This window comes from Panicum virgatum, chromosome 9K (genome assembly GCF_016808335.1).
Source record: "Panicum virgatum strain AP13 chromosome 9K, P.virgatum_v5, whole genome shotgun sequence".
Taxonomy (NCBI): Eukaryota; Viridiplantae; Streptophyta; class Magnoliopsida; order Poales; family Poaceae; genus Panicum; species Panicum virgatum.
This window is the reverse complement of record NC_053144.1, coordinates 69,334,923-69,361,964: the sequence shown is the minus strand read 5'-3', so window position 1 is coordinate 69,361,964 and position 27,042 is coordinate 69,334,923. Positions and strand designations below refer to the sequence as shown.

General features: G+C 50.3%; 3 protein-coding genes across 4 annotated transcripts; 2 read left to right on the top strand and 1 right to left on the bottom strand.

Moving 5' to 3' along the window:
- Nucleotides 1–10,246: 10,246 nt before the first annotated feature.
- LOC120647463 (bZIP transcription factor 29-like) lies at nucleotides 10,247–12,862 on the top strand. The gene is made up of 4 exons (XM_039924266.1): nucleotides 10,247–11,239; nucleotides 11,416–11,548; nucleotides 11,639–11,723; nucleotides 12,362–12,862. The coding sequence occupies exons 1-4, from the start codon at nucleotides 10,416–10,418 to the stop codon at nucleotides 12,589–12,591; spliced, it is 1,272 nt and encodes a 423-aa protein (XP_039780200.1). The 5' UTR covers nucleotides 10,247–10,415; the 3' UTR covers nucleotides 12,592–12,862.
- Nucleotides 12,863–13,005: 143 nt separating this feature from the next.
- Nucleotides 13,006–18,013, bottom strand: LOC120647462 (myosin-9-like). Of its 2 annotated transcripts, none has more exons than XM_039924264.1 (13): nucleotides 17,596–18,013; nucleotides 16,957–17,129; nucleotides 16,770–16,870; nucleotides 16,540–16,623; nucleotides 16,303–16,406; nucleotides 16,138–16,224; nucleotides 15,536–15,738; nucleotides 15,203–15,404; nucleotides 15,067–15,117; nucleotides 14,884–14,982; nucleotides 14,715–14,774; nucleotides 14,503–14,627; nucleotides 13,006–14,337 (listed from the first exon to the last, which is right to left on the bottom strand). In XM_039924264.1, the coding sequence occupies exons 1-13, from the start codon at nucleotides 17,812–17,814 to the stop codon at nucleotides 13,227–13,229; spliced, it is 2,619 nt and encodes an 872-aa protein (XP_039780198.1). In that variant the 5' UTR covers nucleotides 17,815–18,013; the 3' UTR covers nucleotides 13,006–13,226. The 2 variants fall into 2 exon arrangements, with proteins under 2 accessions (XP_039780198.1, XP_039780199.1); XM_039924265.1 differs by having other exon boundaries at nucleotides 14,503–14,624.
- Nucleotides 18,014–21,978: 3,965 nt separating this feature from the next.
- LOC120647461 (probable LRR receptor-like serine/threonine-protein kinase At1g12460) lies at nucleotides 21,979–26,869 on the top strand. The gene is made up of 3 exons (XM_039924263.1): nucleotides 21,979–23,408; nucleotides 23,498–26,176; nucleotides 26,520–26,869. Exons 1-2 carry the CDS (start codon nucleotides 22,219–22,221, stop codon nucleotides 24,990–24,992), a joined length of 2,685 nt encoding a protein of 894 aa, XP_039780197.1. The 5' UTR covers nucleotides 21,979–22,218; the 3' UTR covers nucleotides 24,993–26,176; nucleotides 26,520–26,869.
- Nucleotides 26,870–27,042: the final 173 nt, after the last annotated feature.

Sequence of the window (27,042 nt, the reverse complement as noted above, 5' to 3'; positions counted from 1 at the left end):
AATGCTACAGTTCAGGAACTAGTACTAAAATTCTAGGAGACAATTACGTTTTTAGCTAGTTCTCTTGGACCAAGTTCATTACTTTTTCCCCTACGGAAAGAGTTCATTAATCATTAGTATACAGTCGCAGTTGTTACTAAGCAACTCTGTGCCCGGCCAGTTTGTCAAAAGAGCGCCATGCATGTTCTGATCTCCTTGAACAACTTATTCTAGTCATATACATTGTCTTTTCTCTGAAAAAAAAATTATATGTTTGGTGTGTACTTGACTAACAAACTATAGTACTTAGAGAAACATGAACTGGTGAGTAGTTCAGGATATATGTATTCAATTAGCATCCTCACTGCAAGAAAACAATGATGCCCTTTTCGGTTTAGGGACCATACACATGTGTCTAGATGCAACAGGACCCTCAAGACCTAAGGATAGCTAGGCTAGAGGGAAAAGATTATGGACACAGGGCCCCGCCGGTTGCGCAATTTGCTTGGCCTTGGCATCATGCTTCTCGCGGCCGGGCGAGTGACTATAATAATTCCGCGCATACAGGCGCCGGCCCCCCTTTTGTTCCTCTCATCAGATCACTAGCTAGCTGCTTTGAAATGAGATGGATCGAGGTCAAACAGACACGAGATAAGCTAAGCCGAGCCGGGGCCGGGGGCCTCTGCACCGGCAGGCGGCATGCAGCTACCTTAGCTGCTAATGATCGTGCAGGCTCAAGAACGATCTCACGCGCGCTGATCCCGAGGGAACCTGCCCTGCCCCGTCAGAAGGACATTCCCTGAATGAATGGCGCTTTTGCTCCCTGGGCGACACGTTTTCAGAGTCTTCAGGCTAGCTAAGCCGTTGTTAATTCGGCTGTGTGCTGTGTGGTAGACCCGCCGTCTTGTTTCTTTAATTTCTTTCTTTCTTTGGGCCAGGATTAGTGGTGCGGCATTAGGAAACAGGGTCAGTCCGGATGCATGCTCGCTTTTCATGCATGTCTCCCCCCTTTGTAGTGCTTCTTTGCTGGTCGGGCAGATATTTCTGTGTGCTTCGTCAAATGGCCCCTTGTCCTGCATGACTGTCGAGAACTAGAAACACTGAAGAAAAGGAATACAACAATTTTGCTGCTGTATATTTTTATTATTAACCTGCTAATCAGATCAATCCCAAATACAGAATATATGATGAAAAAAAGGAATAGTATAATTTTGATGGAACTGAATAACTGATCGAGCAGGGACCTAACAATAATGCAACTTCCCTATACCTAGTTATTAGCTGGGTAGTAGTATACCTACAATCTAGACCATGTTCTCTGGACCATCCGTTTATTCGTTCAAAATGAATTGAAGAACACTGCTATCCTATATAGCAGCAATCTCCCCACGAAAGTACGAGAATTCATCGTCCATGTGACTGCCACCGTACGCAGCCGCCGATCACCACATATCCCATAAAGCGCTGCACTTTTCCATCTGTCACTGCACACTTGGTGGAGTTCTTCCCTCTTTTCTCTGCTGCTTCGCCATCCATCGATCTGCATGCGAGCGACGGAATAACAGGAACAGCAGACCGGCCGGCCGATCGGAAATGAAGCTGTAACGGCACGCCATGTTCTTGGTGTGTCGAGCAAGGCCGGCCGCAGCCGAGAGATGGATGACTTGGCCTCTCGTCCGCCAAGCATGTAACGGCATCTGCCCAAAAGGGCACTTAACAATAACAGGATAAGCTTAGGGCAGCTGTTACGCTGCTTGTGCCGTACAGGTGTGTAAAATACAGTAGTGTGTGGCCACCGATTGGCTATAATCGAACTAGGTAGCTCTATCTAGCTGCTTCCATCCAGTACATGTACTTTAAGCTGCATCTTTATATATATATATATATTTCTGAATCTAGCTAGCTACAACAAGTATTATACATACTTGTATATATGTATGATTATGATGCAGGAACATACGATCGAGCACCGTAAAGCGGATGCAGACGTGTTGCCTGGAGAAGAAACTACGGGGTAGGAGGCCAAGTTGCAACGCTGAATTGGGCGTTGTCTGATCGCCAGGACCCTACCACCAGCTTAGCTGAAACGATGCAGCTCTCGGCCTCTGCCGGCAGCCTCTGAAACTCGACACGTAGCTGCAGACGATCGCTGTCAGGGCAAAGAGGCGATCGAGAGGCTTTACGTACAAGATACACCACGTACGAGCGGCAGCTAGTACGCACAACCTCGCCTCTCCTTGTACTCGACGGCGTTTAGGGCTACGCGGATCTCCACTTGTAATCTGTGCCATGATCGTGCACGAGCTCCCTCTCTGACAGTAGTCGGTTATGTACATGTGGCATGGCAGGGTGAGTAGCTTGCAGTCAGCGGGGAACGGGACGGGGACGACGGACATGTGGTGCAACCACAGCGCTAGTTTGCATGTTCAGTATACGATCATGCAGAGATTCAGAAAGCGAAAGGTGAAAGCAAGCTTTAATAAATATCAATCGATCAAGTAGTAGAGGTGTTAATTCGTTGCCTTCTTCTCGTCGATAAAAGTTCCCAAATTTTTTCCATGCTTGGAAAAGGTTTTCACAGTACTAGATAGTACACATGCAGGCACCGGCAGCTGGCATTCAGGCATTGCATAGCCTGATTATTGTTGCATGCATGCCCTCTAGAAACTCTGGGCCGGGACCGGCAAGGGCAGCAAAGTCAAAAGCGGATCAGAACTTTCGGATGGGGCGTACTTTTCCGGTGATGTGACGGACACTGCCTGCAATGGATGCTGTTTTTTTTCCCTGCTGTAATAAGCTTGATCTCTATCGGTACTTGATCGCAGCTGGATCGGAGGAAGACGAAGATCGATATGCATGCAGCAGCATGAAGATGATCATCGATGGAAAAAGCTCGCTCTGTTTGCCGCCGTGAACACCATGGCTTGCGTTCCGGATCGAAACACTACTCGAGCGATGTGATGTGTGTGCCATGCATGTCTTGCATTGGGCTAGCTAATCGTTTTCTCGCTTTGCGGTGGTTTCGCTTTCGTTGGTGGACCGGCACGCATGACGGTGCCGTGCGTATCTCTGATGAGAATGAGTTGATGTTTACCTTTGCTTATTAATTAGTTATAGTTAACTGACCGCCGAGCGAGATAGTATATATCCTGCGGCAGTCACCAAGTCATCACCATAGGGATTGGCTAACCGTCGCTGTCAGAGTTACTTTACTACTACACTTTCGATCGACTATCATTATAGGCTACTAGTAGTTGCTTAATAGGTCATAACCATCTCTGTTAAGTTTCAATGTCATATGTTATATTAGTTACTGCCCGGCAGGCCGGCCATCTTTTGACAAATTAAAGATGTTCTAGAATTGAAATGCATGCACCCCTAGCATGAGACAAAAGTTGACACAGGAGCACGCATGATTATCCAAAGTCATTTTGCCATGCTTACCTAAACAGGCAAATACAATGCAGAGAGAATTAGGGAAGTCGTCTGTCATAAACAGTAGTACAGGAGTGAACACGAGAGGGATCACAAAATAAAGTGGGGCGGTGCAGTGCGGATGGGGACGCCCGCCGGTCGCCGCCCATCCTTCCCCGGCATGCCCCGTCCGCCGGCCGCTCAGCTCGGGTCGGACCGAAAGACCCCGAGCCGTGGTGGTGGATTAGCCGGCCGGCCGGCCCATCCGCCCGCCCAATCATGAGCGCTCCCCGCGCGCTCACGGCATCATTAACCCGACCCCCGACTGTGTGCGACGCGCACCGCCGGCGCGCAGGCCCCGCCGCCCACCACCACCGCCGGCCGTGCCCGCGCCGCCACATCCGATCCGCCGCCCTACGCGTTGCGCCCCCCGCGACTCGGCGGCCGCAATCCGTAACCAAACGTGCCACCCGGCCACCAGCAAGTTGCTTGGAAAAATCTACCGTGATCCTTCGATCCGCCGGCCGGGTCGCCGGATGACCAAGCTTGTTCAGGTGTCGAGCTAGTAGCCTGGATAGTGGACAGGGCGCGAGGCGACCGTCCCCGGCCGACCTGCTCCATCTCGGAAACTGACAGCAGCCAGGTTATTATTGCTTTGCAAGAAGTCGTTTTCGTTTGGTGAGGAAAGGCATGCGCAAACAGCATACGGTAACATGTGTTGGGATCCAGAGAGATGAAGCCAGCATCCTTGGCGTAAGCGGCAAAAAGGCTAGCTAGGCGAGCATGCATGCGACCCACAGTATAGTGAACTGAAGCCTAGCAGAGCATGCAGCTTCTTCTCTACGACCCTATGACAGTAGTAACACAGTACACTGCATGTGTAACGTGAACTAGCTAGCTGCTACTACTGTCATACTACTACTCTGCATGTTCGATCAGCTCCCCTTCAAGGAAAAGCCTGTTTGCCCTTGCCGTTGTAAAAGCTAGCAATGCCGTGCGTGCTTATAATTGTTCACAGTGTAACGTGCTCAAAATGTGACGCACTACTGGTCGTGCTCTAGCATCAACTGACGAGAATAAAACCATTGGTCGATCGAGCTAGATTTTTCCCCCTTTGGCTAGACTGCCTCGACACAGTGCAGTGGCTGCCGGCAGCCGGCGGCACAACTGATCAATTTGGCGGCACGCTATAGCTACCTGATAATGCCTGAACTCTTACTATAGTAGCTAGTAGTAGTGGAGAGGTGATTGAACGGCAAGGGATCAAATAAGTGACCAAGCAGCGATCAGCAAACAAAACAAGCCGTCAGGGAGATGCCATAGGCTGCTACACGGCCGGGCTACTATTGTTTTGGTCCTACGGGGACGAAGGAAGCAAAGCGGCGATGGAGTTTGGTGAGGCGAAAGGGACGGCACAACACGTTTTGCGCTTTTCCGATGACCGGTGTGGTAGCCCAACGTGTATAGAGTTTTGGATCCTATCCCAAAAAACAAGGCGTATTAGCTTTTCTCCCCTAATCTGGACGCATGTACCCTTCTCCTTGGTTTGGTATCCTATTAATGACCTGTATCCTGTTAATGACCGCATGCATGTTTCCTTCTTGATGCAATATTCAAACGGTCACTCCAGAATTTGCTCAAAATAAACAAAACCATCCCAAGATGTATTCTTATTCTTGACCAATAAGACAGGTCAAGAGAACGAGCCATCGAGCAAACAGAGCCATAGCTAGTGAGAGAGAGGCAACGTGAACGAATTGGGTTCCTACATGGGGGTGTATTTATAGTGTCCTGTGACTTGCGTTCCCTCCAAAGTTTTGATGTTCAAAAGGACTGCATGCAGCCAACATGTGGCGGCAAAATTTGCAGGCCCAAAATTCTACGGGACGGGAGATTAGGTGGAACAAAAAATTTTGCTCTCCTTGCATCGGAAAGGACTGCATCCAGGCCAAGGAGAGACGCCAGATTTTTCTCCCTGCCGATCGCTCTCCTTGTATGCCGATCACTCTCCTTGCATGCAGCTCATTGATTACCTTCCATTGCATGCAGAATGGGGCGTCGTGGACTGGGCTCCGTTAATCCTGCTTAGGGGCACCAAGGGAAACAAATCTTCTCTTGAGACCTGCGCTAATTTTCGTGCCAAAAACTATACGCCCTGTTTTTTGGGATGGAGGGAGTATATCCGATAGATACTTGTGCCGCACTCTTGCCACTTTTTGATACAGCATGTGATGTGAGCATCAAGCTTCTTCAATTAATTCCCTTAGCTGCACCTTGCATTGCTCGTTCCTTTCTTCGATCTCATTCACTCGTGCATGCTGTCTCTGGCTCTCTGCATGCAAATGCATGGCCTCTCGATCCTTCTCTTCCGTGCTATATCATTGCTCGCTCCCAACCCATTCCGTTCCAGGGTATGGAGCGCGCGCCATGGTTGCCTCGCTCGAGCATGGCAATCAGTTGCCGGACGACCATCGCCATGGCAATGCTTGCTTCATGCACGCCCGCACGCACGCGCGCGCGGTAGTCACATCGATCGACTACCTGATGAAGAAGAAACCGATTCTTCTGAATCGATTTGACAGCTTCTTGAGTGATGGATGGCCCTGAACAGCCTTCTTTCAGGAATCATGCGTGTAGAGGCAGTGGTGGCAGCCCGCTCATGTGAATGCGTGTGCCATCGATGGATCTCGTGGACTAATAACCGGCGGAATGATCGATCCTCCATCATCGACCGCTGCGTTTCTAGAGCTCGATCATGAGGACGGACGGACTAAAGATCGAGACGAAATGATATCCCTGGCGCAGAGAGAAGTACATGTATGACGGTAGCAGCTGGCTTGCTCATCGGGCGGAACAAGTTCCCCTAGGCTGATTTGGCTCACTAACTAACTTTAATTTCATCAGACCAGATGAACAACACCAGTGGAAATTAACTAACTTTAATTTTGATCCTTGAGTTGTGGTGGCGCAGTATGCTAGCTATAACTGCGATGTACAGGCTGCCATTGCTGCATACCGCCGCTCGAGAGCTCTGCACGCACTTGGTGGCCGGCCGGCCAGTAGTGTCCTTGATAGATATCTGCAAGGCCACTGCCAGATTCAGGAAGGCTTCTGGGCTCTGGTCATGGCAGGCACGCACACACCAGCTAGCACTTTCAGACGCTCCCTCCGCGTCGGAGACGTCCGCTCCACATCATTTCCGTGCAGTGGAGACTGATCGCATGCACGGAGCCCGGCCGGCCGGCCGATCTGCATGAGTGTGAATCATGCGCCTGCTGTAACTAGCAGCTGGTTTTCAACTCATGCGATCAATTCTAGCTTTCTTCCACCACCAGATATTTACACTTCTTCTTCTTTACCTTTTCTGGTTCTCGTAGGTCGTCTATGATCCCCGTGCATTCACACAGTACAGGCGGCAACACGGTTGTGCGGTGAAATAAATTAAAGACGGATCTGTCTGTTGAAAGCAGATCGATGCAGAGGCTCTCTCTCTCTCCACCTCCACGGACCACGGCACTCCACACTCCGGGGTGCTCCTGCGATCGATCGCTTCCTGCGCCCCTAGCTAGCTAGCTGCCTTTCGTCTCTCTGACTCTTCTATCTGGTAATTATTGTTCCCGCCCAGCTGTGAGCGTTCTGATTTCTGCATTGACGTATACTGCCCTTTACGATGAGCCTTTTACTGTTCGGTTGTCTTAGCTGATCCAATTTTGACTTGTCTTGGTTTGTCTCGACTTATTTTCTCTCACATAATACTATTTATTCTACCACTCGAATACTATTTACTGGATCAGCCAAACAGTCTCGTAGAAGATGAGTGGTTCACTGTTCTCGGTATGCAGGCAAAAAAAAAAAGATGTATGGCTGGAGTACGCGATTGGTACAAGCGCAATTTACTGCAGAGTAAAAATACGGAGACTAAAATGATGGGCCTTCAGCTTCTTTTTTTTTTACCGTGGTCGTGGATGTTATAAAAAAAATACGGAGAAATGAGAGAGGTCTTGGTTGTGGGCTAAACGCACGCAATTGTGTTTTCCTTATGGGCCCAAATGCCTTGCAATTGTACTGGGCCTGGACCCCACTTTCCATGAAAGTTACATGTACTCTTTTTCCTTTTTATTTTTTTTGAGAAAAAAATGTACTCCCACTCTCGAACTAGGTACTGGTATTTCAGAGAAGAAACAAACCGAACTGACGGAAAATTGAGCACATGCACATCTGAACCTGACCATCGATCCATGCAGCAAACATGCATCTCGAAGCTAGTCGAGCAGCACGGTGTAGGCATGTCCGAGCAGGACGCGCGATCAGTAGCAGCGCGCATCACCGACGGCGCAAAAATAAAGTTACGGTGCATCACCGCCCATCGATCAGGGCGGGCTGTACGCTGAAGAAGCCGCATCCCCCATGTGGGCTGAAACGATGACGGCCTAGCTGTGGACAGCGAGCAGTAACTCGATCCGGCCGTTGCCTCCTCCAGATCGGTCGGTCACGGGCAAGCGCCATCGATGGATCATCCGTCCACCGCGGTGATTTATTTGTGGCAGTGCCGGTACAGTGCGACGACGACAGGACATGCACGTAGTACAGGTAGGAGTCGATGGGAGCAGTAGTTACTATTTGTGTCCAGAGGGATTGAGGGTCGTCGATGGGCATCGTAGTAGATATCGACCGTCACGAGGGGCATTGCAATAGTAGCCCAACAATAGTGGTGGAGCAGCGGTAGTAGGACATGCCAAATCAAGGCCCGTCACGAGGGCGCCGATGGATCGATCTCGCCGTACGCCCCGCGCACGTGAGGTCCCAGCAGGTCATGGATGGTATTATCGAATCTCCCCGTGGTGCTGGTGGCACAGAAGCATTATTTCCATTAGAAATAATTAAGCTACTAGGCCCGTCGCCGTGTATAGAGCGAGCCCGGTTAGCTCGGCCACGTCCCCATCTCATCTGCATTGACCGGCATAAGAATGGCCGTCCAGGCCCACCGTCCATGTTGCGATCTGCCAAAGCCAGACAAGTGGATCGGAGACGGGCCAAGAAGATGGACGACGGAGGGCGATGGAACCGAGCCCACCCTCAACGCACGGCACGGCCTGCGAAATGCATGCGGCGATGTGATCGTCACGGTCACGAGCCACGCACCGAGTCGTGTCACCGACTCGCTCGCCCGCGCGCCATGTGCACCCGCCAGGAATCATGCGGTGGTGGGGTGCTTTGTTTCCACTCCTCGCGCCGCATCACTGTGTGGTCCCCACACGGTTTCCTTTTATTTCTCCCCCTCCTCTTCCCCGGAAAGCCGCTTTCTTCCTTTGGCTTGGCTTGGCTTTTCCAACCGTGATCGGAGACGGATGAGCCGCTTCCACACCGCCCCGCCCGGCCCCCCCGGCAAAATGTTCAAAATGTTCATTTACCGGCAAGGTGAGCATATCGAATCTGTGCCTACTTCAGGCCTACTACTGTGCGACCTGCTTTGGGAATCGAACAAAAGGACCTGATACTTCGATCCACAAAGCTAAAGGGGAAAGGCCCCGTATCGGCATGCACATGATCAGCAGTTAGGGAATTAAAGAAGATCACGCATTCATATCCTTTTTAGAAAAATGAATCGAAATCTTGCATCTAGATTTTAATTCAAGTTGTAATCTTGCTTTGAAAGGCATCACTTTCCTGGAAGATCCAGGATTCGCAATCATCATAACCTTTTTGTAAAACATGCAAGCCTTTTTCAAGTTAAAGCGAGCTCGAAAAGAATGAATGAAGCTCACAACAATGCAAGCAGCTCCGATAGAGCAAAGAAAGACGCACTACTATACTCCTAGCATAGATACTAGTATACGTTTCCTCCCAAAGCAACGCCAGCTATACTTGTGAAGGAGTATTTCCCATCATTACTAATACAGTGAACTGACAATTACAGCTGATATTTATTTATCCGTGTCATGTAGCGTATGCTGCCTTCCTTGCAGAAAGAATTACAGTGCACATACCACAAACGGTGAGCTGCTGAGAGCCGCTTCAATTCACTGTACCACCCAACGTATCCTTAGCTTATTAGAATGAATCGGCAATGCTGGATCCAGCGATCGCGCAGAGAAAGACAAACTTTTACCATCTTTTGTTTTTCCCTCAGCTCATAGAAAGCCCATTCCAGCTCCTGTCGTGAGGCTGTTTCTTGCTACTGATGCGTTGAACCGGACTACTAGCTAGTAACTGTGTGAAGCATGCATTCGTATCCTATGCGTTGCGTTGCGTTGTGCTACAGTTGTACACTGCTCAAACGGTAAGTTCACATGCAGTGCAACCAATCGTCATCTATCAGAATTACAGAGAATAATTAATTGGCACTGCTGGATCCAAGAACGATCTGACATGGGTAAATGCACATTTCTGCCGTACAGGCACCGACGAAGGCAGAGGAAGCCAGCGACTGATCGATCATCAGGTCCCAGCTGGCACATCTATCGCAAAGGCAGACCAGCAGCGAGGGAACGAATCAGCTAGCGGCCGTCCGTTCCAGCACCAGAAGCTGCTGTGTTCGTACAGGGGTTTTGTTCAAACCCGCATGAATGCGTGGTCGTGATCACTGCGCTGCAGGCTGCACGGCAAGGCCAACGCCAAGCCAAAGCAGCAGGCCGCCGTCCCCACACCGCGCGGCCGGCCGGCGAGCCTGCCCAAGGCACCAAGAGTGGCGCGTAGCGAGGCCCCGGGCGAGCGCACCAAGGAAGGAACGCGACGAGGCCAACAGGGCCAATGCCATGCCCGGATGAAATAGCCAGCGCCCAGCGGCAGGGCACGGCCACGGCACGGCAAAGGCAACCCCACCACACGCGGAGCACCGGGCATCCCCCACCACCCTGAGATCGTCACCAAACGGCGATTAAATACCCTTAAAAGCGCCCGCGCCCGCCCGAGCCAAACACACCCCCGGGCGGCCCCGCTTTCCATTCGATTCCGCCGCCGCGCTGCGTCGTGGAAGTGCCCTGCACCGCCCTCCGCCCAGGCAACGCGCCCCGAGGCCGACCATGAACGGCGTCGGCGACGCGCACGCGGCCGCGATGATGCAGCAGCAGCAGCACGTGCAGGCGCGGGTGCAGCAGCAGCACCTGGGGGTGTCGCTGCCGATGGCGACGTCCTTCGCTCCCGAGCAGGCCAGCGCCAAGCCGAGGCCGCCGGGGCTGCCGCCGACGCCGCCCCCGGCGTTCGGCGGGCAGCGGCCCTCGCCGGGGGACTCGTGCACGAAGGTCGACGCCGCGGCGGCGCGCAAGGCGCACCACCGCCGGTCCCGCAGCGACGTGCCGTTCGGCTACTTCCCGCCGGCGTCGGGTGGAGTGCAGGTGCAGCTCCCGCCGCCCAAGGTGGAGGTCGCCTGGGGCCACCACCCCGGCGGCGGCGACGCGGACGACCTGTTCAACGCGTACCTCAACCTGGAGGGGCTGGACGGGCTCAACTCCTCCGACGAGCGCCACGACGACGGGGACAGCCGCGGGAGCAGCATGAAGACCAACGGCGCCGATAGCAGCGAGAACGAGTCCGAGGAGTGCGCCGCCGACAGCCGCGCAGCAGGGATCCGCCTCTGGGGCGGCGGCGAGGGGCTCAAGAGGACCGCCGCGGGGGAGCCCGCCGGCGCGCCCACGGCACGCCACGCCAGGAGCCTGTCCATGGACAGCCTCATCGGGAAGCTCAACTTCTCGGCAGGCGCCATGCCCAGCGGCGGCGTCATGCCGGGGCCCAACAGGTTCAGCCTCGAGTTCGGCAGCGGCGAGTTCACACCCGTCGAGATGAAGAAGATCATGGCCGACGAGAAGCTGGCCGAGATGGCGCTCGCCGACCCCAAGCGCGTCAAGAGGTAATTACTGCCTGCCTGCCACCATTTGATCAAATTCTTGAGCTCTCGCACTCCATTGTTCTTCGGATCGAGCGACCTTGCAAAATGCTCAGTGATTACAATGTGCTATAATCTATATGAAATGGTACGTTTGACTGATCGAGCCGTTGTGTTCTTGCGTGATCGTTCATTCGTAGGGTGCTGGCCAACAGGCAGTCGGCGGCGCGGTCCAAGGAGAGGAAGATGCGCTACATTGCGGAGCTGGAGCAGAAGGTGCAGATCCTGCAGACGGAGGCCACCACTCTCTCCGCTCAGCTCACCCTTCTCCAGGTACCGACCTAGCTCTAATTCCTCTCCCGTGCATTTTTCCTCGATCAACCACTACATTCGACTCACACAGTTCTTAACATTTCTCTGCAGCGCGACTCGGCAGGGATCGCGACGCAGAACAATGAACTCAAGTTCCGGCTGCAGGCCATGGAGCAGCAGGCGCAGCTGCGTGACGGTGCGTCTCCGATCTCACCTGCATACTACTTCCTTCTTCCTTGCTGTCTGTGTTCGTCAACGTCGTCGATGTGCCAAGCACTATAGTAGGAGTAGCTTGTAGCTATAGTCTTGGATAAGGTAGCAGAAGAAATTGTTATCCCAATCCCATTGAAGTTGACGTTGACATGGTGGCTTGTCCTAGTTCGTGTGCCCACGGCTCTGGATTGCGGATGAGCTCGTGTTGGCATTTGGAGGTAGCCCGTTTGGCAGTTGGTGGTTGGCTTTTCTATACAATCCCTCGCGCAATACCGGTAGTCGTTAGCATGTACTTCTGCTACTACTAGTAGTACTATCTAGGAAGATGTGCAAACCATGATCAGAGAACCAAGATTTGCTTGTGTTTTGTCTAATCTCGCACCCGTTCTTCAGATAAAATATGCGGTCTCTCTGCTGATGCTAGTGTCCAGCATTTAGGAGTATGTGCACTTTAAAAAATGAAGCAGGCACAGACATGCTAACAAATCAACACGCGCTTTCCATTCAGAGGACATGTCAGCTATTAGAGTTTAGGTGGTAGGAACACGCTAGTTGATGGTCTAATTCTTCCTTTTCTTTTGGAGGTTATTAATCATCATATTTTATTGTCTTCTTGAACAGCACTGAATGAGGCTCTGACAGCCGAGGTCCAGCGCCTGAAAATCGCGACTGCAGAGCTCGGCGATTCTTGCTCTTCCAACAATCTGGCCCAGCAGCTCCAACTCAGTGCTCAGGACCAGATGTTTCAACTGCAGCAGCAGCAGCAGCAGCAGGTTACACCGATCCCGTTTTACCAGCTGCAGCAGGCACAGCAGAACGGTGCAGGGAAGAACCAGGACTCAACGGAATGAGCTCAGAGGCATGGTCGACTGCTTCATGGGGAAAAACAAATGGAGTATCGCTCTAGATGAACTGAAAGAATTTGATTTCCTAACTCATTGGTTTTTAAATGTCGTTAATAATCACCGTGTATTTTTCCAGGTGATGAACCTGCTTGTACTTCTCTATGTTTATTTATTCTTTGGATGATACAGCTGTTGTTTGTGACCAAACTGATCAAAGAGTAGCTGATTCATATTCTTTTGTACTACTAGTATATCGGTTTGGTTGATGTTTTCTGCAGCTTGGTACCTGAGTATGCAAATATTTATCAGCAATATAACGCTATCTCGATGCATTTGCTGTTTGGTAAGTGCATTGCCAGTTCCAAGATGCAACACATCTTTTATGAACTTTGTTGCAACATATGGTTGCTAAATTAAAAATGGAACAGCAGATCCCATAGGTAATCTCAATATGCAAAGAGAAACCATCTTCACCAAACAGGACATTTCACTTGGAATCAATATACACATATAGATAAACTAGAAAAAGAAATGGAAAAAATGCATTCATGGAACACCATGATAATGATACAACCTCATATGCCAACGGTACACAAATAGAAGTTTTGACTATTTACAAGGAAAGTGGACTCCTTTTTAACCTAACCAACAGAATCCTCAACCATAGGCTCCTCGCTGTCATCATCTGTATCGACTTCCTCGCTGCCTTCATCCGTCTCGGCATCAGACATTGGCTCGTTATTTCCACCGCCACTTCTCGGCATTTGCCTTTTAAATTCAGGATCAATAATTTCAATCATGGCACTAAGGACACGATGGTGATCGGTTATTTTGGAAAAGACACAGTCAGCATTATTCTGACTCCCAGCCGCTTGGCCTTCCGAGTTCACCAAAGTTAGCAAAGCATCAGCAGCCATGCTACCTCCAATATCACCATCCTGCCCTACAGCATCACCAGCATCTTCCAAGCTCCTAGGTGATTCGTTTTCACCATTTACAGATGGAGCTGTTTCCACTGCCCAGCTTCCAGCAACTTCTGAGGTCAACAGATCACCTGTTCCAATAGCTCCAGCAACTTCCCGTTTGCTCTCAGAGCAACCATCCTCATGCTTATCTTCAGAACAGTGGCCAATGCCATCTTTGGGGATTGGAACAGGGTCCTGATTTTTTTGTGGCTGCCCTCCATCTTTGAGCAAAGTGGTAGGCTCCTCATTTTCTTGAGGGTGTACTTCATCCTCTAGCGGCATAGTCTCTCCTCCCATATTGTCACATCTTTGATCATCGCATCCAACATTACCAGCTTGACTTTCTGTCTCAGGAACTCGCTCAGTATCTGTTACCTCCCTCTCAGGAGCTGTAGAAACTGGATTTCCATGAAAATCAGGCCTTAATCTTTCCTCTGACCTTTCTGGACTGGAGCACTCTAGACCTTGAGTGCTACCTTCAGCAGTAGCATCAGCATGCTGCTCGGTCATGCTGGCATCTTCATCACTAGAACTATGTTCACTCACTTGGGTATTCTGTGTGGAAGCACTTGGAACTTCCACTGTATTTTTTGAGCAACCTACTGGCTTCACGCGGGCATCATCAGTGGTTAATGACACTTTATTGAGATCAACACTCATTAAGGTATTCTCATAGTTCTCTTCGTCCTCCAAAGTTCTCTGCATAGCTTTCAGCTGTTCCTGCTGTTTTGCGAACAGAGAAGAGATTTCTTCTGTAGTTGAATAGAAAGCCCGCAGCTGAGTCTCTCTGCAATAAGCAACATAGGGGGAAAATACAAAAAGGATTATACATAACTTGTAGTGATACACCTGGGATTCTTATTACGGCTATACAAAACGGATTATACATAACTTGTAGTGATACACCTGGGATTCTTATTACGGCTATACAAAACTGAAACATGGTTCTTACCGTAAAATAATCCGTTCTCTAGCTCCTTGATACCTCTGTTTCTCAATTGATAGATCTCTAATTGTTGCAGCTATTTCAAGTTCGAGAGCTGAGACCTTTGCCCATGCTTCTTCCCGAGCAGCCTGCTACCAAAACGATACACATTTGTCAGCTTGTAAGTAAAGGAGAGAAACCTAATACACATGCTCATTTGACTGGAACATGTCTTGTACCTTCTCATTTTCAAGTTCTTTCTTCAGTTTCCTCAGCTCAGTTTCAAGATTATCTGATTTCTGCAATTGCAAGGGGGCAGAAGGGGTTGAGATATTATCAGCAGCTAAAAGAAAACTTTTTACTTAGATGTCAGAATTACTTAAGTCCACCATGCACACTGTTAGGTACCTTTTGATTGTTAGCCGATACTAGCTGCTCATCTTGAAGTCGAGCCTCCAACTCTCTTACTTTTTTCTCGGATGTTACAAGATTATCTCGAGCATCTTCCTGCATGAGAGGATCAGTGAACAAATAACCGAAGCGCATCAAAGGAATGAAAGAATTTGAAGTAATCATTATGAAATACCATACCAGCTTGGTCCTCAATGTTTCCACAAGCAAACGGGTTTCTTTTTCTGATTCCTGGAAGCAGAAGTGGAAGGTAATTGCAATATCTGATGTAAAAGACATGAACTCCAGATCAGACTACATTGGAGAAAGGTAGAACCTGAAGTTTGTTAATAACTTCTTTTTGTTCATTTTGTTGTCTAAGGTAAGACTGCGCCTGTCTCTTAATTTCTTCTTGAGCCTCAGCTTGAACTTTATGCAATGCAGATTTCAAGTCCTGTGCAGCCTTATCACGCTCCTCTCTTCTTAAGTTACGCTCCTCACTTAGCTGTCCCTCTAGTTCACATATAACTGCTTTCTGGCTGGAAACATTTCAAATCTTAGAGATATGAGATCCTTGTGTAATGGTAAATGAAGCATGGAAAGAGATGAGCAAAGTCCTTTGTATTGTTGTGAAATGGTAAGAAATTCATATCATGGCAATGCAGAATACCTCAAAATTATCTCATCAGCATCGGCACGTGATTGCTTAGATGCCCTAAGCCTTTCATCCAGGTCTTTAATGGAATTCTGTAACTCTGTATTTGATGTACTGAGTGAATCTAGTTGCTTTTGTTTCTCTTCAAGTGCTAACTGAAGAGATTTAGTTTGATCAAGATAAGAACTCGATGTAGTTTCTCTCAGCTCCTCAAGTTCCTGCATCATCAGATTTGTAAAAGCTTAGTTACACAGAAAGACGATGAGACAACGACGAGTACAATCTTCAAGCAAGTAGAAACCTGATCTTTGATGGCAAAAGGGATATTTTAACATAGAAGGCAATGAATATTCCTCTCCCAGATAAACAGGTATAAATTTCATTGAATATATGACTACTTATCAATGATACATTGATAACTATGCAGGCAATTTAACAAACAATAGTGGAACATCATCGTCAAGTGGATGGACTTGAGAAACATTAGAATTTTTAAGAGATATACTGGGCCCTGAAGTACAAGAGGGAAATTATTTATACTAGGAGAAACATAGCACTGAAAAAAACGAAAACACTTCATGCAAAGAACAGGAGCAAGGGCATAGATGTAACTATACCTTCCCGTGCTGCACTTGGGCCACTTTTATTTCAGTTCTCAAAGTCTCAATTGTCACGACATGTGCCTCAAGTTGTTCCCTGAGATCCTGCATCAGTTTAAATTACCAATAAGGTTAGAAAATTACCAGGACACAAAACTATTGTAAATTGAAGGAGCAACTTACAGCATTAGATTTTTCTAGTCTCCGGACATCATCGAGTGAAACAGGACCATCAGGAGAACCAATACCAAGACCCTTTAGCCTCTTGCTTCCAGAACCACCCTCCTCTTCAGGATTAAACAAAATAGTGGTACTCATGTCAAAACTTGTAGCATAGTCAGGATCACCAAACCAGAAGATTGCCAGCAAAAACCGCAACATAGCCATGATCACCAAACGATAAGATAGCAAACTCCTCACCTGACTTCCTTTTAAGAATGGTGCCCCCATTCTCTAAGCAACTGATTGCACTAACTTCACGGTAGACAAATGAATAGGAAGCATCTGCAAAAGCAACATGCAAGTTGAATTGAAGGTTTGCAAACATCAATCACACGAGTAATAGTAACAACATGGTACTATCAAATGAATACCTACCCCTGGTGAACCAACCACAGACTAATGAAATTCCAAGGAGGAAAGGATCTTACCATTTTGAGGTGATATAAATGATATAATGTCGCCATGATTAAGCTTGACTGGGGATGAATTTTTCTTGATCCTTTTCCAGTTGACGAAAGTGCCATTTGAGCTGCAGAAACACAGGAGATTAGCTCAGCAAAAGAAAGAAAAGGAAAGGAAACTGGCAGGTACAGAAAGATCGAAAAGAAGGAAAACCTTGTGTCCTTTAGGAAAACAGGGACAGGCTCATGGCGGTTCAGCTCCCCCAATACAGTGTCCTTGTATATCCTGCAATGCGTTGAACTTATTTGTGGATCAGAAATCTGGAAGCGGTCCTCGACACAGCGTCCTATGCAGTGCTCATCAGCACTCAAAAGAACATTAATTCCCTTCAGTTGATCCAAGGAACTTTAATCAGAAGGATGAAGAAATATATCCCTCATAATTGCAATGTTAGCTAACACAATGCTACATCAATAAAAAAAAATCATGAATTTCCTCAAGCCATTGAATGAAAAGCATAATTAAACTATAACAGAAAACAGCCCGAACTTTCTCCAGGTACAGTCGTACACTCTGTAATCAGTGAAGCCAAAACACAAAATATTGCTTAACGCCAATGATGCAAGTCGAGTTACTGCTTCTGCTAGGAAGCATTTGCAGACTATATATTATTAAAAACGAAATTAATAGGCTAGCAGCGCCGTCAACCGATAAAGCACATGACCAGAAACATGTAATGATCCAACAAATGTTTCCGTGGACAGCAATGCAGGCAAATACAAAGACAGGAACGCAGATCAGTGACGTCAGTGCTTGGGTTTTAGGGTTAGGGTTTAAGGGAGGGGAGGGGACCTGGGGCCGGAGGCGGGCCTTCTTGGAGATGGCGGTGAGGACGGCCCAGACGCCCGGCTCGGTCTCCTGGATAGGCTGGTCGGCGAACTTGCGAGCCACCGCGCGCATCTCGTCGTGGGAGACGGTGGCCTTGGGCGGCGTGGGCGCGCTGCAGGAGGCCTCGTCCTTGGCCGCGGACTTGGGCGTCACCACGACCTCGCCGGCCGGGTCCGGCGCCATTGCGCGGGCGTGGCGGATCCCGCCTCCCGAGCCGCGCGCCGTGGCGGGGGCGCGGGAGGGAAGCCCCCGGGTCGCGGGAAGGAACGGCCGAGCGCGAGCGGTCGGCGGGGAGGGTTACTGGCGGGTGGGGGACCGGAACCCTGGGAGAGTTGGTGAGCGGCGTCAGGGCGACGGGCTGTGGAGGGAGTCTGGCGGGCCTGCAGATTTCGCGCGGGGGCCGGGGTATAAATCGTGGGGAACTGCGCGGGTGAATCGGGTGATGGCTGGATCAGCTGGGCCGTTGGATGGGGATCGAGCGGGTTGCCGAGTCCGGAACAGGACCGGTTGTGGTGTGTCGGGGAAGGAACCGCGCTAGAGAGATGCCTGGTGGCGTGGGTCACGGACGGACTGGGATCACGGGAGAATCCATCCGGACTTCTTCAATGCTCCATCAGTTTGGCAGAAAAATAAAATAAAGTCCTATTGATATGCATTTGTACAAGATAAACTTCACTCTACTCTTTGTGCTGTGTTTTGGGAAAAAAAATCTTTTTTTGAAGTGATGAAAAAGTTTCCCCGTTGCAAGGAGTACGACTTCACCAGTTGAATGAGGGTGCCAATTCAATGACGGTGCCAATTCGGATGGGCCATTCCAAGCAATCCTGGAGAAGAGGCTTTTGTTACAGGCTGTGTTTAGATGGGGTGAAAAGTTGGGAGAAAAAGTCACATCGGTCATTGTAGCACTTTTCATTCGTTTGTGGTAAATATTGTCCTATCATGATCTAACTAGGCTCAAAAGATTCGTCTCGTAACGTACATCAAAACTATGCAATTAGTTTTTTTATTTAACTACATTTAGTACTCCATGCATGAGTTATTTGCTATATTTAATGTTTCGATGCGATAGAAGATGTGATGGAAAATTTGGAAATTTTGTGGGAACTAAACACACCCACAGATGAGAATGAGAACCGAAAGGCAATTGCCACTGAAAATTATGAGTGGACGTACACGTCATCAGAGTTCCCTATGCTGCAGGTGAGTTCCCTGTACTGGAGCACTCTGTAAGACTGTAACCTGATTGAACGAAAGTTGTTCAGATGAGTAAAAGTGCAAACAGTTGCTATTTCTGTTTTTGCAAATCTACAGAGGACGGGAGAAATTTAAGGTGTGGCGAAGTTAGATCGGCCAAAGATTAAGTTAAAAGTAGTATATACAAATTTAAAATGTAATGCTACACCAGGCCCTCTTGTTCTTCGGTCTCCACGTCAACAGTACCAACTAAATTAGTACTTGGATTTGAGCCGCTGCCATTGGACAAAAACTCCTCAAATCTGCATTCCAACATGAGCACATCGTACCAGCAGCATCAATTCATCACCAAAGCAAAGAAGAGTACAAATGAAAACTGAAAAGTAATCATTATTAGGCGATGATGCACTAATTACACTTTATGTACCTCTCTTATTAGCCTCGACCTTGCATTTTTCCGATTCGATCCATGACGGTTGCTGCCTGCTAGTGTCTGGAGCAATCGCTGGCCGCCGCCGCCGCCGTGAACGTGAGCACGTGATGCAAGCCCGCACTGCGTTTCTGGGAGGTCAGAGGCGAGCCGTCGCGGCTGAGGACGTGCTACTCGACGGACAGACCTCCCAGATGGATATCATGTGCAAACTAACCTCTTCATACAAACTATAGAAACTCTAAAGAGAGGGCGCACAGAGAAGTGGGAGGAAGAATTTGCAAATGTGTGATTACTCAATCCAAAAACGGATCCAGATTGTAAAATTATCCGATTCTTTATACTCCTTGGATGTTGATCTAATGACTATGATTGAAGTTTTCATAGACCCTGTTTGGATACTCTAAAACCAAAGAGGTGTTTAGATAGAAGGGTTAGATTGACAATAAATACACATGTTCAATCATTTGGCCTCTTTCTAGCAAGAGAGAGGAGAAAAGGTGGGCCCCACCTAATCTAACTCCAATAAACACCCCTTAGAGGGGATAGTTTTTTGGGTGGGTTAGATGCATCTAACCAACGCTAACTCTTCTGTTTGGATATTTCAGGGTTGGATGAGCTTCACAAAGTCAACTCTAACTCTAACCCTGGTATCCAAATAGGATCATAGTTTGCACAGAGAAATTGGTTTGCACCTGATACGTTTCTTAAAAAAAAAGCCCACCCATTGGCCCAGATCTCACACATAACTGTTCGCATTGGCCCAATGCTGTGTTTCTTCGTCCTTTGCCCTCCTCCGATCTTGTTCCTGCTCAGAAAGTTTGAGTTCAAGCTCCTATGGCCACCGGCGGATGAGACAGTTGAAGACCTGCGGGAACTTGTTGAAAAATCAAGCCATACCGGGTCCTCCGCCCCTAAATGTTAACGTTGTTCTGGTTACCCAATTGAACAAGGCTAGGAGGTTGTTAGGATGAGAAGAGTGCAAACAGTTGTTGTTTCTGGTTCTGCTCCGGCCCTGGCCTGTTCCTTATCGTCTGGCCTTGTTTCTGCTGGATTGCTGAACATTATGGCAAAAATGCTGAAATCGTTCTCGTTTGTTGTAGTCCTTTCCTTCCCCTTCCCGTACCCATCAGCCCCCGGCCGGCAGGTCGACGGCAGTGTGGAGCACGCGCCGCTCTCCGCGCGCTGCGCAGACCGCTCCGTCCTGCTCCCCACACTCGCCTTCCTCCCGCGTGCCGCCTGCCGCGCAGGCGCAGCACAGGCTCCGACCCTGGAAGCTGCTGCTCTGCCTGCTCCGCGGATCGTGCTGCTAGTGGCGGAAAATGAGGCATCCTGCGGGGTCCTGACTCTGCTTAGGCATGGATTCACGATGGAGCTGCAGTTCAGAAGGACCCCGAGGTCGCCGACTCGATTTGATTTGCTTTACTCGCTCGAAGCCGGACACATGGCATCGATTCAGTTGCCCTAAGTGGATCGAGGGTTGCGGGCCTGTGGCGAGTGGCGGCGGCGCGGCCTCGTCGGCTTCCATGGAGGCGACGGTCGCTGGCGGCGGCGCGGCCCCATCAGCTGGAGACCGCGAGTGCTGCTGCACGATGATCACCAGTGCGATGGAATGGGAGCCGATTGTGCCCGGAGCTGCTGCGGAAAGGATGTGTCGCGCAAGCAAAGCAACCAGTTCGTGAATGTGGATCATCACGTTGTGTTCTGGTACATTGCTGCTAACCTCAGTCAGAAATACATGTACAATGGGACGCATCATTTGTCAAGCACGTCTGTGATGATTGCCGACCGAAAGGCATGCCAACTCCGATGCCTGCGGCAGCCGGCGTGACGCGCATCAGCTCAACCGCGACCGCTCATCACATCAGCTGGGGCGAATTGAACTCCTGCTGCGCCCCGTGCTTCCGTTGCGCACATGACTCCTCCACGGCAGGGCTGGGCAGATGGTACCCGTCGTGCCACGGTACAGCAACCAGGACGACACGGGCACGCTAGCATTAATCTGCACGAACGCGACGTGAGTGGTGTGGGCCGCATGCAGCCACTCCACGCGAGTGACTGTACAGGCAGGCTCGGCCTTGCCGCTGGAGCCCGTTCCGTAGCCCGAAGGCGTACGCAACGGGGAACGTAGGCACCGTGATGATGACGACCCAACCCAACGTCCCGACGAGAGGCACCGACGGAAATGGCCGAGGGCGGGGCACGTAGGCAACCTCCGTTCCGGTCCGGACAGCGGCAGCGGGGTGGCAAACCGGGAACTAGCTCTTGCCTCTTGGTCCTGCCCACCGGCCACTCCAATCGGCTCGCCGGCGCCCACCAGACTGTCCCGCCTTGGAAAAGCGCTCTGAAACATTCACGCAGCGGCGGCAGGGTGAGTGGGTGGATCCCCAACCCCAACCCCATCCCCTTTCCCGCACCATCATTCCGTCTACCACCCCCGCTGACCCAGAAAGCCAAACGTCTCGCTCGCCTAGATTTCACGTGAAGAATTGTGAATTCCTCCGGCCCCCGACCTAACGCGTCCGCCGCCCCCCGGTCGCCGGAACACCACCACCCATCATCATCGGTTCATGACAATGAGCATGTTTGGCTGATCTAATCAGCCATGGAATTTGACTTATTTCGACTTATTTTCTTTCATACAATATTATTCGTTCTACCAGCCGAACACCATAAACGACGAGGCATCCGGCGCGCAGCACGAGATGAGAAGTGGATGAGGGGAGGGAGCGTGTCACGCGGGGGCGCCCGCTCGCTCCCTCGCTTGGCGTGGTAGTGCCAGCTCGCGCCTCGCACCTTAACGCACGCCACCCACCGCCACCTACTCGCCTGCTCCTTTACTCGGCGCCGTGCCTGGCAGTTAACGGCCGGCCGCTTAAACTACTGCTCCTACCAGCGGCGGCAGCAGCAGTGCAGATGCTAATGCTGCGCCGGCGTGCGGTGGCACAGCGCGGCCTGTCGCGATGACGCGCTCCTCCCGGGCAGCCGCCGCCGCCGCCGCGGCGGCGCTTCTCCTGGCCGCGCTGCTGCTGGTGCTGCCGCATTGGGCCGGCGCCGCCACGGACGCCGAGCGCCGGGCGCTGCTGGACTTCAAGGCCGCCATCACCGCGGACCCGGCCGGGGTGCTCGCGACGTGGACGCCGTCGGGGGACCCCTGCACCTTCTTCGGGGTCACCTGCGGCCCGGCCTCCGGCCCCGTGCAGCGCCTGCGCATCCACGGCGCGGGCCTCGCCGGCGCGCTCGCGCCCGCCCTCGCGCGCCTCCCCGCGCTCGAGTCCATCTCGCTCTTCGGCAACCGCCTCGCCGGCGGCGTCCCGCCCGGCCTCCGCGCGCTCGCGCCCACGCTCCGCAAACTCAACCTCAGCCGGAACGCGCTCGCCGGCGAGATCCCGCCCTTCCTCGGCGCCTTCCCCTGGCTCCGCCTGCTCGACCTCTCCTACAACGCCTTCGCCGGCAAGATCCCCGCCGCGCTCTTCGACCCCTGCCTCCGCCTCCGCTACGTCTCGCTCGCGCACAACAACCTCACCGGCCCCGTCCCGCCCGGCATTGCCAAATGCTCGCGCCTCGCCGGGTTCGACTTCTCCTACAACCGCCTCTCCGGCGAGTTCCCGGATCAGGTCTGCGCGCCGCCGGAGATGAACTACATCTCCGTCCGAAGCAACTCGCTCTCCGGCGATTTAGCCGCCAAGCTCACCTCTTGTAGCAGCATTGACCTCTTCGACGTCGGGAGCAACCGCTTCTCCGGAGCTGCGCCCTTCGCCCTCCTCGCCACGGTAAACATCACCTACTTCAACGTCTCCTCCAACGCCTTCGATGGCGAAATTCCCAGCATTGCAACTTGCGGCAGCAAATTCTCCTACTTTGACGCGTCCGGCAACCGGCTCACGGGGCCGGTGCCCGAGAGCGTCGTCAATTGCCGCAACCTCAGGGTTTTGGATTTGGGGGCGAATGCTCTTGCTGGAGTTGTGCCACCTGTGATTGGGACACTGCGGTCACTCTCCGTGCTCCGGCTCGCCGGCAACGCCGGCATTTCCGGTCCGATCCCAGCTGAGCTTGGTGGGATTGAGATGCTTGTCACACTCGACCTCGCCGGCCTTGCTCTCACAGGAGAGATTCCAGGGTCCCTCAGCCAGTGCCAATTCTTGCTTGAGCTGTAAGTGTTTGCTTCACTACTTGCACTACTGCAATTCGCCTGTGGTACAATGTTTCGACGTATTGACTAGCTAAATTAAATCAACACAGGAATCTTTCTGGCAACAAACTGCAAGGGGCGATCCCAAGCACACTCAACAACTTAACTTACCTAAAGATGCTTGACCTCCACAGGAACCAGCTTGATGGGGGCATTCCCGTGACACTTGGGCAGCTCACAAACCTTGTTCTCCTAGACCTCTCCGAGAATCAACTGACCGGGCCAATCCCTCAAGAGCTTGGAAACCTCTCTAACCTTACGCATTTTAATGTGTCCTTCAATAACTTGTCTGGCATGATCCCTTTAGTGCCGGTCATACAGAATTTTGATTCCACTGCATTCATGGGCAACCCGTTGCTATGCGGCCCTCCATTGAACAATCTCTGTGGGGGGAAGGGGCACCGGAAACGATTGGGTGTGCCTATCATAATTGCAATTGTTGCAGCAGCCCTCATACTTATCGGGATATGCATTGTTTGTGCGTTGAACATCAAGGCTTATACACGCAAGAGTAGAGATGAGGAGGTCAGTAAGGAAGAGGAAGAGGTTCTAGTGTCTGAGAGCACCCCAATTGCATCACCAGGCTCAAATGCGATCATCGGAAAGTTGGTGCTTTTCAGCAAGAGCTTGCCTTCAAGATATGAAGATTGGGAAACCGGAACTAAGGCGCTGCTTGATAAAGATTGTCTCATCGGTGGTGGGTCAATCGGTACGGTGTACAAAGCCACTTTTGAAAACGGCCTATCCATTGCTGTGAAGAAATTGGAGACCCTAGGGAGGGTGAGAGACCAGGATGAGTTTGAGCATGAGATGAGCCAACTTGGTAACCTCAGCCACCCCAATTTGGTTGCTTTCCAGGGTTACTATTGGTCATCCTCAATGCAGTTGCTTCTGTCCGAATTTATGGCCAACGGGAGTTTGTATGACCATCTCCATGGGAACCGTCCTTATGGTTTCTCCGAGAGCAGCAGCAGAGGTGGTGGAGGTGAGCTGCCTTGGGAACGGAGGTTCAACATTGCACTTGGAGCGGCACGGGCGCTTGCTTACCTTCACCATGACTGCCGGCCACAGATCCTGCATCTCAATATCAAATCCTCCAACATAATGTTAGATGGGAAATATGAAGCTAAGCTGGCTGATTATGGATTGGGGAAGCTATTACCAATTCTAGGAAGCATTGAGTTGAGTAGAATTCACGCCGCCATTGGATATATTGCGCCAGAGCTAGCATCTCCAAGTTTGAGATATAGTGATAAAAGTGATGTATTTAGCTTTGGGGTGGTTTTACTTGAGATTGTGACAGGGAGGAAACCAGTAGACAGCCCTGGGATAGCTACTGCAGTGGTTCTGCGTGATTATGTTAGGGAGATCTTGGAGGATGGAACTGCATCAGACTGCTTTGATCGAAACCTGAGGGGATTTGTTGAAGCCGAACTGGTTCAGGTGCTCAAGTTGGGTCTAGTGTGCACTTCCAACACACCATCAAGCCGGCCTAGCATGGCAGAGGTGGTACAGTTCTTGGAGTCGGTTAGAAATAGTTCTTGATCTTCTGCTGTCAGAACATAGTAGATGAATGAATAGGAGGTAACAGGAAAGGTGTTTATGATTTTTTTCAACAGATGAAGATCACATTCTTTTTTTTTATTCTTTACTGTGGTCAGTTTCATTTGTAAATTGTATTTAGATTTGTTTCTGAATAAGTGATTATTTTGGTCAAATTACCAATTCCCTGTTCATGGTTTCATCCTTTCGGCTTTCTGTCCCTATAGTCCACTTTTTAACCATGAATAAATGCAAATGCAAGAGCAGTTGGTGAGATCTGAGGACTTTCATTTTTTATTCTTCACGGTCAGAGCTAAAGAGGAGTTGGTATTGTCTAATTGTATTTCTAGCTTGCAGGTATAGCAAAGGAATAGTTGAACAAGAGCATTGTGATGCTGGAGCAGCTCATCTAACTCACAAGCTCTCGTACATATATCGGCAGGGCAAGCAAGATCTGCAACACCACAGCACAACACAAATTTCATCCCCAAACCAAGTACCTCAAAATGGATGGGGAGCTTGAACTGCCTGAATTCAACCCTCGGGAACGTGTGAAGCAGCAGATTTCAGTCCCATTTCTCTGGGAGGTGAAACCTGGCGCGCCCAAAAGGGACTGGGTCATTGCCAAGCCAGTGCCAGCAGTGAGTGCATGCCCATCCCCGGCTCCGACAAAGCTTGTTGTGAGCATGCCATTCCAGTGGGAAGAAAAGCCTGGGAAGCCTATACAAGAAGCATCTCCCTTTCATGTGCTCCCTGACCATGGTGGCTTTTGAGCATCTTCCGGCTCACTGAACCCTTTTGCGGTCGAGAGCGAGGAGGAATACTCGCTTGGTTTTGATCTGGAAGCATTTGGTTTTCCAGACAACAACGACACTTCTGGTGCTGCAGCAGCAGTATGGGCAGATGGCTTCTCCGGCCGTGGTGACGCTTGGTTCTCGTTTTCAGAGTCAGAAGATTACAGCCACTCCAGTGGTGATACTTCAGTCCAGGAACAGGAGTTTCAGTTTCCCCGGGCACCTTCAGAGAAGAGCTGGGAGGTGGCCAACGACGAGGATCAGCTGACCAATCCTTGGAGCCCTCCGAGGAGCGCAGTGACGACATTGGAGGAGCTTATGGTGCTCAGCCGGAGACTGAGGTGCGGACAAGGGCTGCCAGTTGATGTCGGCAAGAAGAGCCTCTCCTCCGTGGTATTATTCTCTACACTTCACATTCAGCTTTGTTTAAACCTGAAACCCCTTCCATTTAATAATCGGAAACAAGCTTGCGAACCTGTAAAGTTAAAAAATACAAAAAGTATCACATCGCTGCTGCATATTCAGACAAATTCATATCATTTCGTCATGGGCATGGGACCATTACATCTACGCTGCCGTTGAGGCAACAGGCAACCCACGGATGCTTCTCCTGATTGGCATCGCCAAGGCTTTTCTTTTTAAACAAAAATTGTCCAAGTTGCATGATGCAGACACCGCAACTGCTCTCGTTACTGACAATGGTTTGTCCATGGTCTTGCTCTGTCTGGTTTTTCAGGAGCTCGTTAAGAAGTTTTTAATCGTGTGCTCTTAGCCGAACGGCTCCGGGGTTGCTGCACATGGCCGAACGGTACAGCGTGCACGTGAGACCATAATGGCGGAGGCATGGCAAAGTGGTGCGTTCGAGGGTAGAAAGCCTAGCTGTCCGGTGACTGGTGTTGTACTGTCGTCTCGTGAAAATCTTGGTCTCTGTTGTGATTTGTGAACGGTGTTCAAGAGAAACACTGATTTTTTTTTTGTACTACAAATCCGGAAGACATTTTCCATTGTTTGTACATCTTATCACTCTTTCATGTGATACGGAGCTAGCGGGTATTGAATGCAAGTTGTGATATTAGTGAACTTTCATAACAGCAGCTCAAAGAACTACAAATCCGGAAGACATGTTCCATTGTTTGTACATCTTATCATGTATTGCAATTTCATGCATAAGTGATACGGAGCTAGCGGGTATTGAATGTGAGTTGTGAACTTTCATAACACATAAAAAGCCAGGGCAATAAAAAGTTGTGAACTTTCAT